The following is a 15,238-nucleotide window of genomic DNA, read 5'->3' as shown; positions in this document are numbered from 1 at the left end:
GTCCCCCTCGTCACACAGTTTTATATGAAATACAGCATCTACATTATTGTTTCCAGAGGAGTTGTGTATTGTGTACACACGTTTATTTTACGATATTATTTAATAAATATTTTATTCTTGTGTGTGTGTGTGTGTCATACTTTGAAAGCGGTTTCTGTCCCGTTATTTGGGCTCTTCTGCGCGATGTGGGTTCGAAAGCCGGACCCAACATTTGTTTATTTTTGTGTTGTCTATTGTGTCTTGTCCATATGTATTTGCATTATATGGCAATATTTAGGATTTTTAACATTTCGTTAGGCGACCACTCAATGTTGGTTCCAGAATTCGAGAGTAGAGAATATTTTCTTCCAATGTAGAAGAAATAGGTTAACGATAAATCATCGCATTTACAAATAAATACATCTATTACGGAATATTTCAAATTAGTGTTCTAGGAGTCGGTGTGCTTACCGTACGGTCCAGAAATAATAGGAAGATCATTCATCAAACCTGGATTGGAAAAATTGAGCGTAGTCATACCTCCGATTTTGTAGGTATTTTCGCCGACATGTATAGGATTATTATATTCAGGGTTACTATTTTGTGCGTGATTCACCGAGAGTGATTAAATATGTTCAAATATATATATATTTGCTATTCTCATTTGCGGTAGTCTTCATAGCATCCTTATTTCCCCCCCGTTCTGATATGCCTATAAGTTAGTATTAGAATTTTATTCTTGCCGCGAACGCGGCACGGCTCCGTGAGGCCGGATATTGTAACTACAGGAACGGAGGGGTGTGCGGCCGACCCTGGCACGCAGTGGCGGTTCGTGCATGAAGGGCTTTTGGGCGCCGCCCCGCCGCCTTTACTAAAACATGTAACATAATTTCACTCCGTAGCTGATTATATAAAGAGATGGACAATGTAGCAAAGTCTAACTTATGGTAGTGTGTTATTCAGTTATACAATGTTATCTTTATTGTTTTGGCTGTAAACGTTTCGCTTTTTTATTTTCAAGCACGATGTTTTCTCTTTAGTCCAGCACAATGTTTTCTCTTTAGACATTAGGCGGTCGGGTGCTGGCAGGAGAGCCCTCAGTAAGCTCCTAGAGTTTAACAAAGGTGAGGGGTGCGGGAGGAGCCTTGGAAGACGATAAGGGCTTGTCAGGGGAAGGAAGAGTGCAGGCGGGGTGTATGCTTAGAGCATTTAATACTTGGTCTGTCCGGCAGAGCCCGTAGCAACGTCGCCAACCACTTTACAATGTACCTAGGCCTTTTTTCACACATCTTACGTTAACTGTTGTTAGAGGTTAATTCTAAAACTGTTTACAAAACAATGGATTCCATTAGACTGGCTATTTAAACAATTCAGTTCTAAAAATAATCTAAAATAAAGATTTAAAATCTAATCATAAGGTGACGGCACTATTTGTACATTGATCACATTGCTTTGAGATTTGAGGAAGCCGAAAGGAATTCTGGCGTGCATTGTTTATTTGTTCTCGTGAATGTCATTGTCGTTTGTGATCAGTGAAACAGTGAAACAGGAGTAGCCGTGATTGCAGTAGCTGTTAGCCGGCTAATGTGTGTGTGTTTAACTGCCATTGTAGTGTAGTGTTACTGTGCAAGTGTTCAGTAGATAAAACTACGGTACCATAATAGTTTAAATAACATTGTAAATTCTACCTTCAGTTTTAAGTGTCGTTTTAATATCTTCATTCGTGTGTTTAGTACTTACCTGCCCATTTGAAAACTAAATGTTACAGTCTTAATTTAGGAAGACAAGGAAGATGAATTCTGTAAATAGTATTTTAAGTAGTGACGGAAATTTAAGTTTTGAACATAGGATAGAATTAAAGAAATTAGGGCCTCCTCGACCGAATTTAAATATTGCACAAGAACAGAAGGGTTACAAGAACAAAAATGCATATACTAGGAAATTCAGTCCGTCACTTTATAAGCAGGCTGATTGGCTGTGCGGATGTGAGATAAGGAATGCGTTCTTCTGTTACTCTTGTTCAGCAATGAATGTCGTTGACGTTCCATGGACATCAGCCGGGGTATCAGACATAAAACACCTAGGTGAAAAAGTGAAAAAGCATAAAATGAGCGAGAAACATATAAACGCTGGTATTGAATTTGCTATGCTTGGTAGAGTAGATATTCGATGCCAATTAGACAGTGCATACAGACTTAAAATTAAACAATCAAATGAACAGGTTTCAAAGAATCGATACATTCTTAGTAAATTAATTGATGCTATTAAGTTCTGTGGGAAGTTTGAACTAGCGCTTAGGGGCCACGATGAGACATACACGTCTGATAACCCAGGCATTTTTCGAGGTTTAGTCAATTTAATGTCAGAGCTAGACAGCACACTGAAAGAACATATCGAAAGAGCAAATAACAGAGTATTTGTTGGGTTATCTAATACCATACAGAACGAGCTTCTGAATTCAATCTATGCCGTGTGCCATCAAATGATTTCGGAAGAAATCTCTCAAACAAATTTTGTGGCAATTCAAGTTGATGAAACCACCCATTGTTCCACCTTATCTCAACTCGTTTTTGTTGTACGATACGAGCTGGGTAGCAAAATAAATGAAAGATTCATAAGTTTTGTGTCGCCTGATAATCACTCAGCAGAAGGCATTACCTCTGCAGTATTCCAGGAGTTGGAATAACTTAAGCTGGACCAAACTCCGGACAAAGTCATTGCGCAGACGTACGACGGCCATTCAGTAATGAGTGGAAGGCAGACTGGCGTTCAAGCAAGGGTCAAGGTCGTTTACAAAAACGCTCACTTTGTGCACTGCTACGCGCATCAATTAAATTTAATTGTTGAGCGATGTGCTACTCAGAATAAGCAGGTCAGGATCTTTTTTAGTAATTTAGAAGGGTTTTCATCATTTTTTTCAAAATCTGCGAAACGAACTGCTGTTTTGGACGAAGTGGTAAAAAGGCGCATCCCAAAAAATGCCGCCACAAGGTCGAACTTCAAGGCACGATGTGTAAGTACGGTTTTTATGTACAGAAATGAAATATCGGAGTGTCTCGAGAAGATCGCCGATGACAATAATGACTATTCGACAGTGAGAAAAGCTGTAGGCCTAAGGAATCTACTGAAGGATCCCGGTTTTCTATTCTGGCTAGAGTTATTCGCTAAAGTTATGCCTCACTGTGACTTTCTATTCAACGAGCTTCAGCACCGCGAAATTGATAGTATAAAAGCTCAAGAAAGTATATCTGATTTCAAGTTATCGGTGCAACGAGTCAGAAACTCTCTCGATTACGACCATCACTGGCTTAATGGCACAGACACCACCAATGGAAATCCAGCAGGCTCAAGTCAGAAACGCGCACGGTTTGAAGATAATAGAAAGATTGCAGCGAGAGAGGTGTGCGATGTTATTTTATCCGGGATAGAGGACCGTTTTTTGTTCAGTGACCATCTGTCTGTTGCCAAACTTTTCCAGCCTAGTTTATTTCCGAGGTATAGGATACTGTTCCCGCAAATTGAATTTGAAATTGCTGCTAGATTATTTCCTATTAACCAAATTGAACTAAGGCATGAACTCTCAGTTTTATACGGCAGAAGTGATTTTGCTAACGCTTCAGGTGCCCTAACTCTTCTGACATGCATTTGTGATAACAACCTGGAAGTACTTCTTCCCGAGTCAATTAAGTTATTACGAATTATTTGTACAATTCCCATGACAACGTCAGAAAATGAAAGGTGCTTCTCTACGCTGAAAAGGATTAAGTCGTTCACTAGGAATACCATGGAGGAAGACCGACTTAACGCGCTTGCTATGTGCTCCATCGAGAAACAGCTGTTGACAGTTCCTAACTTCAACGAACGTGTCATCAACCACTTCGCAGAGCAGAAGGAGAGGAGAATGGATTTTGTATACAAGCAAGTCAGCTAAGGTATCGTTACCTACTTTCTTGTATTATTTTCATGTATATCTTCATCCCGTCATTATCATCATCATCAAAGTACGAACTGTATACTTATGATAACAATTGACTGACATTTCGTAATCTACTAGAATTGTTTTTCGGATACAGTTGTTGAGTTTTCTTGTTAGTGGTGTTCGCTTAGATGTCTTCACACTTCACTTCACTTCACTTCACTTCCCTACATGTGTTGTAATATATTAGCCTATGTTTTTTTTGAACCTCAATCTGAGAAGTATATCGAGTCATGAATTTAGTGGTTTTGTGAACATAAGTATATGTTTATTGTCGATGATTTAAGGATATGTAGATTGTAATGCTTCCGGATTTGCGATGCTTTAAGTTTCTACATTTTTCCGCTTCACGATATTATCTGATTTTCGCTACGTGATCGTTCTGCCTCGGAAGAAGATACATACAGTATAGACAGTGTCATCGGATTATTATTATATTTCATCTACAATTATCGTGGTGCTGGACAGTGAAAACTGGGTCGTTGGAGGGGGGAGGGGGGAGGAGATGACGGCACAGCCCTGCCAGAGTAAAATGTCACGAACCGCCACTGCTGGCACGATCTGAAGGGCATTTGTTCACCCTTCAGTTTGGTATTACATATATATATATATATATATATAATTTTTTTCCAGATGAGGTGGCATTTGATACTTGACCAAAAGGGTCCCATACGCTATAGGAATATGGCGTACGGTCCCAATACATCAGTACTTTATTCCCTTATTCACAGCGTAAATTGCAGTAGAAGTCTCTGAACTGAGGTTCAAGCAATTCACACATGCTTAGTAAGTCCCTTTTCTTCTCTTTCTTAATCGGCAAAGGCTCCTGGTACACAAGGGTAAGGCTTGAAAATGGGACCGTAATACATTTTTCGTTCGCCTGTCTTTTCACACGTTGCCGCTTATACGGTACCCTACAATTGGGGGTGGACTTTTTGGAATAGTCTGTACATTGCAGCAACATTCAAGTCTGAACTAAGGCATGTTTTAGAGTTGTCTTTCCCGCTACAGTGACTTTCTTGGAAGTGGAAACTGTTGAAATGATCACGCACAGACTGTCTTCATCCGGAAAAGATTCGGTCTGTTTTTATGGGAACCCCAGCCATCCTTGAAGTCTGTTCTCCATTTTTAATCTGTACTCTAAGATCTGCACTCTTCTTTGTGTAATCTGAAACATATAACGAAATGATTTTTGGCAGACATGAAGAAGCTTCCCATTCACTGGAATATAGTACCTGAACGAACACGATTTACGTAAAACAGCCGCTTCAACTCGATGATGTTTAGGTTATGTCCATGAAATGAAAATCCACAGCCTGTTTCCAATCATTCGACGGGGTCAGGGATGGAATGAATGAAGGCCCCATCTAGCGGCGAGGATAGGAATTTTGCCGGCTGCCGCAGCCTGTCGCACTCCTCTGAGGTAATGATTAATAAATGACAGATGAAATGAAATATTGGAGTGTGTTGCTGGAATGAAACATGACAGGGAAAGCCGGAGTACCCGGAGAAAAACCTGTCCCGCCTCCGCTTCGTCCAGCACAAAACTCACATAGGTTATGTCCATATTTGAGGTTAAAAACTTAGACGGCCCATTGTAATTTAAAGCATAAAAATCACTGAATACATCAATCTTTATGTCCATGTAAGTTTTCTACAGTCACTTTGAAGATATGTAAAACACGGTCCTAAACAGAAAGAGAAACATACAGTCAGTCACTTTGTAAACATCCTGTATCTCAAATATCCGACTAAAAGTTTAGTACACACAACACATGAAATGCCACACTGAAAGCAACATACCTAACTTAACCTACACTATATGTGATATCCAACATTATTCTTTGCACCTTACTTGGAGGATATTTTCCAGGTTTTATCACACCTTTCCTTGTATACTCTTTACCACTATTCCTTTGACATTTTCTCGCATTATCCTTCCACTTGGTAATATTAATAGACCGTTTTCTGTCCATACTAACTCGTAATAACTGAGAAACAGACGGTAAACAGAATTCTTCCTCTGCCATGCTGAATGGAGGTACAACGTTTTTCCACGGAGCTCGTATTTCAAAGCTGGTTACCATGAATTCTAACTGCAGTAGCAACTCATTTACTCCTTTGTCTTATGAGGCATTGGATATCCAATGTTATTCAACCTAAAACTCAATTTCGTTAAAATTGGATTATCCAACGTTTTTCGGGGGTCTCCTTCAATTATGTTGCTTGGCAAAATGCAATGAATAAATTTCAATTAGAGGTTTAGTAAACTTCAATTTTGCAAATGGTGTTTTGTATTTACATAGAGTACTGAGAAAACTTTTCATGCAATCGTTATGAATTGTTGTCCATCCTTTCATGAAATATATTTCTTCTTTTATTTTCATACCAGTCTGACAAGATTAATTCAGCATACAAACTTAAATATTGTGCACGGCTTGTGGTTTGCTAATTACACAGAACAAAAACCAATTTAATTCCCTAGATGGTAAGCAGCGCAGTAAGTATTTGGTTTTTTTTACTTTTTCTAGTTCTGATTTTGCTTTTACTAGCTTGCTTTGTATGTTGACGTAGCTTATTAAATGAAAATAGGGTTTGCAACACTGGTCCTCTGGCTTCAATTCTAGCAGCACATTGGCAACTCCATATTATTCTGTGCTCAATGGATTGGATACTTCTCAACGTTGCACTGAAATTTAGGCATACATAGTTTGTATCACACCAAAAAATAAGCAAAGTACGATCAACATCAGAAACTAATTTACCTTCAACAAAGGATCATTAGATGACAATATGGATTGTCATTTATGCAATGCTCAATTTTGTATTTCACATGGAGAATTAATTATTTAAACCATAATGGTCAACTATCATACATTAATTTATTTAAACATGTTGTTCCACCTTGTCAGTACTATTATTAACAGTTTATTGTCATTAAAAGCTGTACATGGAGGTCGGTCAGATCTAGTCAACCATATACGGACGAAGAAACATTAAAGTGCTCTTCAGAATAAAGCCTTCAAGCGGTAGAGTACCCAAGTAATTCTTTCACTGCGAAGACTGAAAGTGGATTAGGTAAACAGTTACCACTTGCAGCACAGGATGCAATCTTCGCTTCTCATACAGCTGTGCAGTGGGTTTTTTTATCATGTGTAAATATCAATTGGAAATACATAAATGTTTTGTCATACAGGTGATGTCCAATTTTGTTTGGTTTTTACCTGAACTAACTTTTAATTTGAAATGTCTCAAAAATATTATCTGTAGCAATAAGTATAACAAGAGCTCCATATATTTTTAGAATTAAACTGGAGCTTCAGTTGTATTTATTTCGACAATTTAGTGAATAAATACAAAGTGAAATACGTCATGCTAATAAAAGTGCATAAATATAAAACAAATCAAATATATTAAATCCTCGTTAAGACGTTTCTGCAGGGGACAACATAAATGAACGTGTTAAACGAGAAAACGTACTATTGAAATAAGAATAAAAACTATCCAACAGGCATATGGAAACACTACTGTAGATACGATTTTTTCCGACATGAAGGCATTTTACGTTATGTATCCGCGGGTACAGTGAAAACTTTATCAATGCTAAAGACGAGAGGAAAGTATTAAAAGGTGTGAAAAACACGAGAGAACATGAAAACCTTTTTCTACTGGGGCTTAAGTGCACTGAACGGTGTGAAAAACACCAAACAACAAATATGAAAACATATGCAGGGGGCCAATAAAAATACCCAAGTATTATTGCAGATCACACTCTTTCTAAAACAAATGTTACTAGAAACCTTTTATTTCGGAACAGTGGATTATAAAACATTACTTTCTGATCACGCTCTTAGACTATGAATTGGAGGTTATATTCGGCCATGTGTGACTGCGACACAACAGAATGACTCTGGCCGTCATTTTGAAAACTTCGACCAAGTCGAAACGATTGAGTCGAAACTCGAAGGTGCGAGTTCAACATTCGCGACCTCTGCCGTTGCCTACGAGATATACAAGATTGGGAAGTGTGCGCTAAATCTGAGCATAAAAACCGTCCCCAACCAGGTTCGCAGTACTGCCGCCAGATGTCTCGACATCGTGCTATAGTTTGCATTTGATGTAGTGCATTAACATATGGAGAAAAGTGTTTAATACGTTTACGTATAGATTTCACTTATTGTTAGTGTTCAAATGAACTCAAAGTAGATTTCATATACACTATAAACTATGGTACCGGTACATCGTACTGTAAGTCTAATTCGTCAAAGAAAGGAGAACATTGGAGTTTTCAATCGTTTCCCGCCGATCCAGTTTTAAAGGAGAAGTGGAGAATTGCTATATCCAGACAGGGGGGCAAATTAGGTTCCGTTTGGTCGCCTGGGACGTCATCCAGAGTCTGTAATTTACATTTTAAATATTGAGACTTCAGTTTATGGGCTACAGATTCATTAGATCACTTCACTACCCCCGACTTCCGCATCAAAAGACACTTAAGAATTATGTCGGCTTTTCGAATGGAGAAACTGGAATAACATCCCTCATTAACGAAAGGCGCCATTACGAAGCCATGAATTAGACGTGCGTGGAGGAAACGTTAGGATCCCTTATCATAGATGAAATGGCTATCAAGCCCAGAGTACACTATAATCGTAATCTTGAGCAGTAACGGTTTTGGAATTACTTGATGAGACGCTCGAATGTAAGCTAACTAATCAATTTGCGATTATTGTATTGTTTTTCATATGTAGCCTACTATTTTTAATAGGCCTAAGATATCTGCAAGTTTTATATTGTCTTAGACGCTATTGATATTAAGAATGACACCATGCCTTTTCAGGGAAACCCGTCGCTCTGGAGTTATCTTCCTTGGCCATGATAGGTGGTTATCTTGTTTGAGTTGCGGAAGAATATTCCAATTGTGAATCATTCTTGGGACAGATATCCTCGGCTACTACTGACAGTCCGCTGTTGTGCCTCATTAAGATGAAAGATCGTGGAGCATTACGCTACCCCTCAAGAGAATTTGTTTACTTTCTGCAAAATATGTTGAATTTTACACGTCACTCCTTACGCTATCTGGGCAATACGATTTTGTAACGTTTTTGTTGTTCCAAAGTTCATTGAGGAATTATTCAAATGCGACGGGTGTGATCAGTGATCACTGACTGTAACTCTCATTTCCAAACTTTTAAAACCAATACACGACAATGAAGCTCATAATATAAAAAAATGCTCTTGACTTGGAAAAGAACTTCAGGCAGTGGTTTATACTGGTATCAAGACGTGGGCTACCATTACACTTAGGTTAACCCCTTTTCGATGGTTGGTTTAGTGAACGTCAAGCCTCCAGCGTTTTGAGCTGCAGCCAATAGCCAACTGAAAAGCTTGCTGTGTTGCCAAGGCTTCTTCACAAGCTACTGCCCAGGTTTCAGCTACTGCCAATACTCAACCCCTGATCGGTGGAGATGGTAGCCTAAGGTTTAGCAAATTAAAGTCCAGGTTTGTGGCTAAATGAATAGAATGCTTGCTTTCGGTCCGATGGCCCCGGTTCAATTTTCAGAATCAACCCTCTCATACTGTTTCGGGACTGGGTGTTTATGACGTCTTCGCCATTCATTTTATCTACATTAGGCCACCACCAAACCTATACAGATGCCATGCAGCATTAGTATTATTATAATAATATTATTATTAAATAATTAAATAAAAATGTTGAATTTCACAGTGGCTGTACCCGTCGTTCACTGGTTAATTAGCTTCCTCGGGGGATCAGTGGTGGTGTCCGACCCATGATTACGTGTCCGATTCCACCCAACAAAAGAGAACACTAGACTTGAAAGATTGCATTTCATTTTAACATATCTAATAATAAAAAGAAAACTATATTGCTCCTATAAGAGCAGGCCTGCAATGTCTTCCTACAAGGATGTAGAAATAAACGGAATTGAAATACCAGCACTGTGTCATGTATATAATTAAGCGACAAGTATGAGGTGTGGAAGTATATACGTTGAGTAACGCATGGTTGACAGACGTGGCGATCTAAAGGACCGAAGCCTAGCAAACCTATCCCCCCGGGCTCCGCTCCAACCCTATATACAGCAGCAAGCCGCGCGGGTTGAGTCGAGGGGAGAAGGACGAGAGTCTGGGTTGCAATATCAATCTCCGATGCCTTGCTCTCAGAAATACGTGCAACGTTTTCTCTCACTGCTTTCAAGTTTTGGAACAATGTGTCAGATGCTTACATTATAACGTGCTTTAGACTTCCATCATTCTCAATTGAGGTTTGGGCTTCACTGATAGCCTTGGTAGCCCTCAGTATACGCCACTGATTTCAGGACAAAGCATTTAAGTTGAAAAATCTTAAAAGTTTGAGTGATACGAGCAGTGATCATAAGTCATTTGCATGTATTGCTTTTATTATTTATTGCACTTGACTTCGCCTAAAATAATTCTAAGCATCACTTAAATATGCTTTACTTTACATCCAATAACTCTAAATCACATTCAGGTGGCCCTAACTTCATTATTTGTAATTTTTTTTACGTCTTTTAAAACAAACATGTACTATTAATTGAATGTATTTCGCGCGAACAGCATAGCACAATGTCGAGACCTCTTGCGGACGTTCGTAAAACTACTTGCGACCCGCATTTCTATCGGTCCACTTCCCGGCCTTGTATATCACGTAGGCAACGCCTCTGCGCACTTAAGGACGCGGATGCCAGTCCATTTTCTGAAATATATATATATTTTGCTAGTGGCTTTACGTCGCACCGACACATATAGGTCTTATGGCGACGATGGGATAGGAAAGGCCTAGAAGTTGGAAGGAAGCGGCCGTGGCCTTAAGGTACAGCCCCAGCATTTGCCTGGTGTGAAAATGGGAAACCACGGAAAACCATCTTCAGGGCTGCCGACAGTGGGATTCGAACCCACTATCAAATAGGCAATTATACTCCAAATAGTCACAAACCCCTGAAATAGGCATTTATAGGCACAATAAAACTAACTAAATTTAACTTAAAGGAACCTGAAACGGATTTATGTCTCAAAAGCCTACGTTTCTGAGCACATGAATAAAATGGGCAAATTCCCGTCTCTAGTAATCACTATTGCGTGTTTCTGTGGTGGTTGATAGTGTAGTGTGTTGTCTGTTGTTGGAACAAGCACAAACCGCCAGTCCCCGAGTCAGAAGAATACAAGCATAAATAGGCTCACTTTTTCCGTAATCACGCAACTGTGGCGACGGCTCTTACCCGAGTTGTAAATCACGTTTCTTTCACAAGGGATGGCAAATAACATTTTTACGGCTAGCAAAAATGTGATCGTACTCGTAGTAAGCGGTAATAGCGCAAATTCGTGATGCGATATGTCCTATGGTCCTAATCCTGATATAGGCTACCGTATCACGCGACAAACATTCGCAACACTTCACTCTACCACTCAACACAAAATAAATATCTAACTTCTGAATGGAATGCGAAATACAAGCACAAATAGACTCACGTTGTTATTCAGCAATCTTGCTGCTAAGTGGCAAGCAAAACTGAACATTCCTGAGGCTAACAGCTTGCTCCCCGAACGTGCAACTTATCCTGTGAAGTTCAGAGATTTTAAGGCCTTTTTCCGTAACCACGCAACTGTGGCGTCGGATCTTACCCGAGTTGGAAATCACGTTTGTTTCACAAGGGATGACAAATACAATTTTCAGGGGTAGGAAAAATGTGATCGTACTAAGCGGTAATAGCGAAACTTCGTGACGTGATAAGTGAGGTATTTTTATATAGATTTAATATGATGAGAATCGGGACTTCGAATTTATGACGTGCTAAGCGGGAAAACGTGTTGAGGCCATGGTCGCTTCCTTCCCACACCTACATTTATCCTATCACATTGTCACTATATGACCTATCTGTGTCAGGGCAACCAGTGCGACATGAAGCAAATTGCTGTTAAAGGGTAGGCTAGATGACAATATGAAGATAAAGTTGGAATTCAAGAGGACAATTTGGGGCAAACATTCGTTTACTGGGAGAGGAGTTACAAATTGGAATAATGTACCCAAGGAGAAGTTCAGTAAATTTACAAATTCTTTGCAATTATTTAAGAAAAGCCTAGGTAAACAGCATATAGGGAATCTGCCACCTAGCAAGTACCTTCAATTTCTCCTTACTTCCACAAACATTTCACACCCTATTTCTTTCTAAGCTGCACCTCCTTTTTAGTCTCTTTACTTCTCTGTTATAGCGGGTCTTTACCATTCCTTACCACCTTTAAAGGTACATCCCTGTTTTTACATTTGGTTAAGAAGGAAGCCATACTTTCTAGTGTCGAATCAGTTAAAAGTTACATTTGTTTTCACATTCCTCAACAATTGCTTTAAACCCATTCCACAGTTTGAAGCCTGAAAACCATGGGAAACTACACCTATAACTCACGAGGACATACAGCTCTCTTTATTTTATTGAATGATGTACTCATGGTGGTTTCCTCCCAGGTGAAACACTCCCCTATTCGGATCTCTTTTTTTTTTTTTTTTTTTTTTTTGCTAGGGGCTTTACGTCACACCGACACAGATAGGTCTTATGGCGACGATGGGATAGGAAAGGCCTAGGAGTTGGAAGGAAGCGGCCGTGGCCTTAATTAAGGTACAGCCCCAGCATTTGCCTGGTGTGAAAATGGGAAACCACGGAAAACCATCTTCAGGGCTGCCGATAATGGGATTCGAACCTGCTATCTCCCGGATGCAAGCTCACAGCCGCGCGCCTCTACGCGCACGGCCAACTCGCCCGGTATTCGGATCTCTAGGTGGGGACTAAACTAGAAGGGGCAATCATCATCAGGAATATGACTAGTGGTATTATGCGAGTGATATGTGACAAGTGGACGAGAAAAAAAAAAAAATACCTCTACCACTATAAGGTGTGCCTCATATATAGGACTCATGTTTGTAAAGGACATGTGAAAAGAATGCATACATGTGAGAAGTGTTATAAGAAATAAACTGACAAGAGGGTTCATCTTTTCAATACAATATATCAAGTAAATTATATTAGATCAGTCTTGGGACTAGTTTTAGCCTCTTAGTGGCCACCTTCAGCCAAATAAAAATTAAACAGATTATGTGATAACTAAAACATATGTATACAAGACAAATTTATAGCCTAGCTCATAATTAAGTGCCAAACAGTTCTCGAAAATGCACAAGACAATTAACTGTGCAGATCTAAAGAAATTTGTGATAAGTGATACTACTTAATTATTGATAGCTTATGTCATTTTATACTGTAATGAAAGTGTGTTGTGCAGTGTGTGCTTGTGAATAGCATTGAGCCAGATGAACATAAGTCAGCCATCAGTTGCGGCAACATAGTGATATAATTAAAGTTCCTTTTATTACCGGTGAGCCTCCGTGGCTCAGGCGGCAGCGCGCTGGCCTCTCACCACTGGGTTCCATGGTTCAAATCCCGCTCACTCCATGTGAGATTTGTGCTTGATAAAGTGGAGGCGGGACAGGTTTTTCTCTGGGTACTCCGGTTTTCCCTGTCATCATCTTTCATTCCATCATCACTCTCCACTATCACTTCATTTCATCTGTCAAACATTAATCATTGCCCCAGAGGAGTGCGACAGGCCTCGGCAGCCGGCACAATTCCTATCCTCACCGCAGGATGGGGGCTTCATTCGTTCCATCCCTGACCCGGTCACTGACTGGAAAACAGACTGTAGGTTTTCATTCATTTATTACCGGTATTGGTTAATTAAACGATTTGGCTCATATAATGTAAGTTTAGTTTGTTGTTGTTTATTTAAACTATGATTTAGCTCATAAATATTTACCTTGGTAACATAAAAGCAGCTATTCCTTATGTGTACAAAGTATGCCGAGAGCCTACTCGTGTTATGAAAAATGGCGCACCCACCCGAGAGTTAACATGGCTTAGGTAGGTTGATACTGCTACAAGCATAAAAACCATGGAAAACTACAGCCATAACTCATGAGGACATACAGCTCTCTCTACATTATTGAATGATGTACTCGTGGTGTTTTCCTCCCAGATGAAATACTCCCCTATTTGGATCTCTGGGTGGGGACTAAACTAGAAGGGGCAATCATCATCAGGAATATGAATACTGACATTATGTGAGTTGGAGCATGGAATATTAGAAGTTTGAAAGAAAAGGAATAGGATAGACTAAAGTCAGATGTAGTTGGTATGAGTGGAATACATTGGCAGAAAGAACAGGATTTCTGGTCAGGTGACTGCAAGATTATCAATGCTTTATCATTCATCTTCTAGGATTTGGGAGTACTGCGCTAATGAACGCAACATGAGTAACCAAGAGGTGGTAATCAATACACCTTCAGGCTTCAATCTAAGTATTTGCCACCATTCCTCTCCAGGCATTGTATATAAATCTTTCTTGAACTCTGCTACATCCATCTACACTATAATTCATGCTAAGGAAATGAAGGAAATAAAGTTTATACAGCAGCCAAGATCAGAGATACAGCTATTTTTTGTGTCCATCCTCAGGTAGGAGTGCTCTCAGTATTCAGATGAATTAGTAGAACTAATTTTTCCTTAAAAAACATCACATCATACGTTGAGATATACCAATTCAAGCATAGCAAGTACCAACTGGATGGCATTAGGCAGGAAGGAACCAACCCTAAAATTATTTACAAAATATGTTGCTGGCATTTTTGAGTGTGGTTTGCCACTGCCTATTTTCAGCATATGGAATGAAATGAAAATCCTGAGCCTCTTTCCAGTCATTTGACCGGGTCAGGAATGGAATGAATTAAGCCCCCCATCTAGCGGCGAAGATAGCAATTGTGCCAGCTGCTGAAACCTGTCGCACTCCTCTGGTGCAATGATTAATGACTGACAGATGAAATGAAATGATAATGGAGTGTGTTGCTGGAATTTCAGCATATGGAACCAGTCCTAAATCTATTCATTATTAAATAACATTCTCGTCAGAAAATGTTCTCGATATGAAATGATTACATTTCCGTTTCATGAAAAAGGAATCAGCTTTATAGAAAATGGACACCTTTATTTTCAACCACTTGCCATTGGTTCTTTTATATGATCTATCTTTATCCATTTAACTTCAGTAGAAAAGAGATTGGTTTAACTTTGACTTCAGCTTTCTGAGAATGTACTCCATGATAATCGATTCTTTTCTGATTAACGCCGTCCAAATGAAGGGTATTTCCATCATACAACTAATATGAATAATGAATACTAGCGAAGTGCGTATTACAGAACC

The 15,238-nt window shown here is 39.4% G+C and overlaps 1 protein-coding gene across 3 annotated transcripts in view; it reads right to left on the bottom strand.

Annotated features, from left to right (window-relative positions):
- Positions 1 to 1,830: 1,830 nt before the first annotated feature.
- The window catches only part of LOC136864097 (alpha-ketoglutarate-dependent dioxygenase alkB homolog 7, mitochondrial), a 113,905-nt gene continuing 100,497 nt past the window's right edge, over positions 1,831 to 15,238 (bottom strand). The window contains exon 5 of one of the 3 annotated variants that reach the window (XM_067140670.2): positions 1,831 to 2,059. In XM_067140670.2, the coding sequence (XP_066996771.1) occupies positions 1,923 to 2,059 (137 nt within the window). In that variant the 3' untranslated portion in view covers positions 1,831 to 1,922. Of the gene's footprint in view, positions 2,060 to 4,757; positions 5,124 to 15,238 lie in introns of those variants that run through there. The other 2 variants (XM_067140668.2, XM_067140669.2) reach the window with 2 other exon arrangements.

This window comes from Anabrus simplex, chromosome 2, assembly GCF_040414725.1.
Source record: "Anabrus simplex isolate iqAnaSimp1 chromosome 2, ASM4041472v1, whole genome shotgun sequence".
Taxonomy (NCBI): domain Eukaryota; kingdom Metazoa; phylum Arthropoda; class Insecta; order Orthoptera; family Tettigoniidae; genus Anabrus; species Anabrus simplex.
Note: the sequence above shows the minus strand (reverse complement) of the source record. Positions and strands in the feature narration are given on the sequence as shown.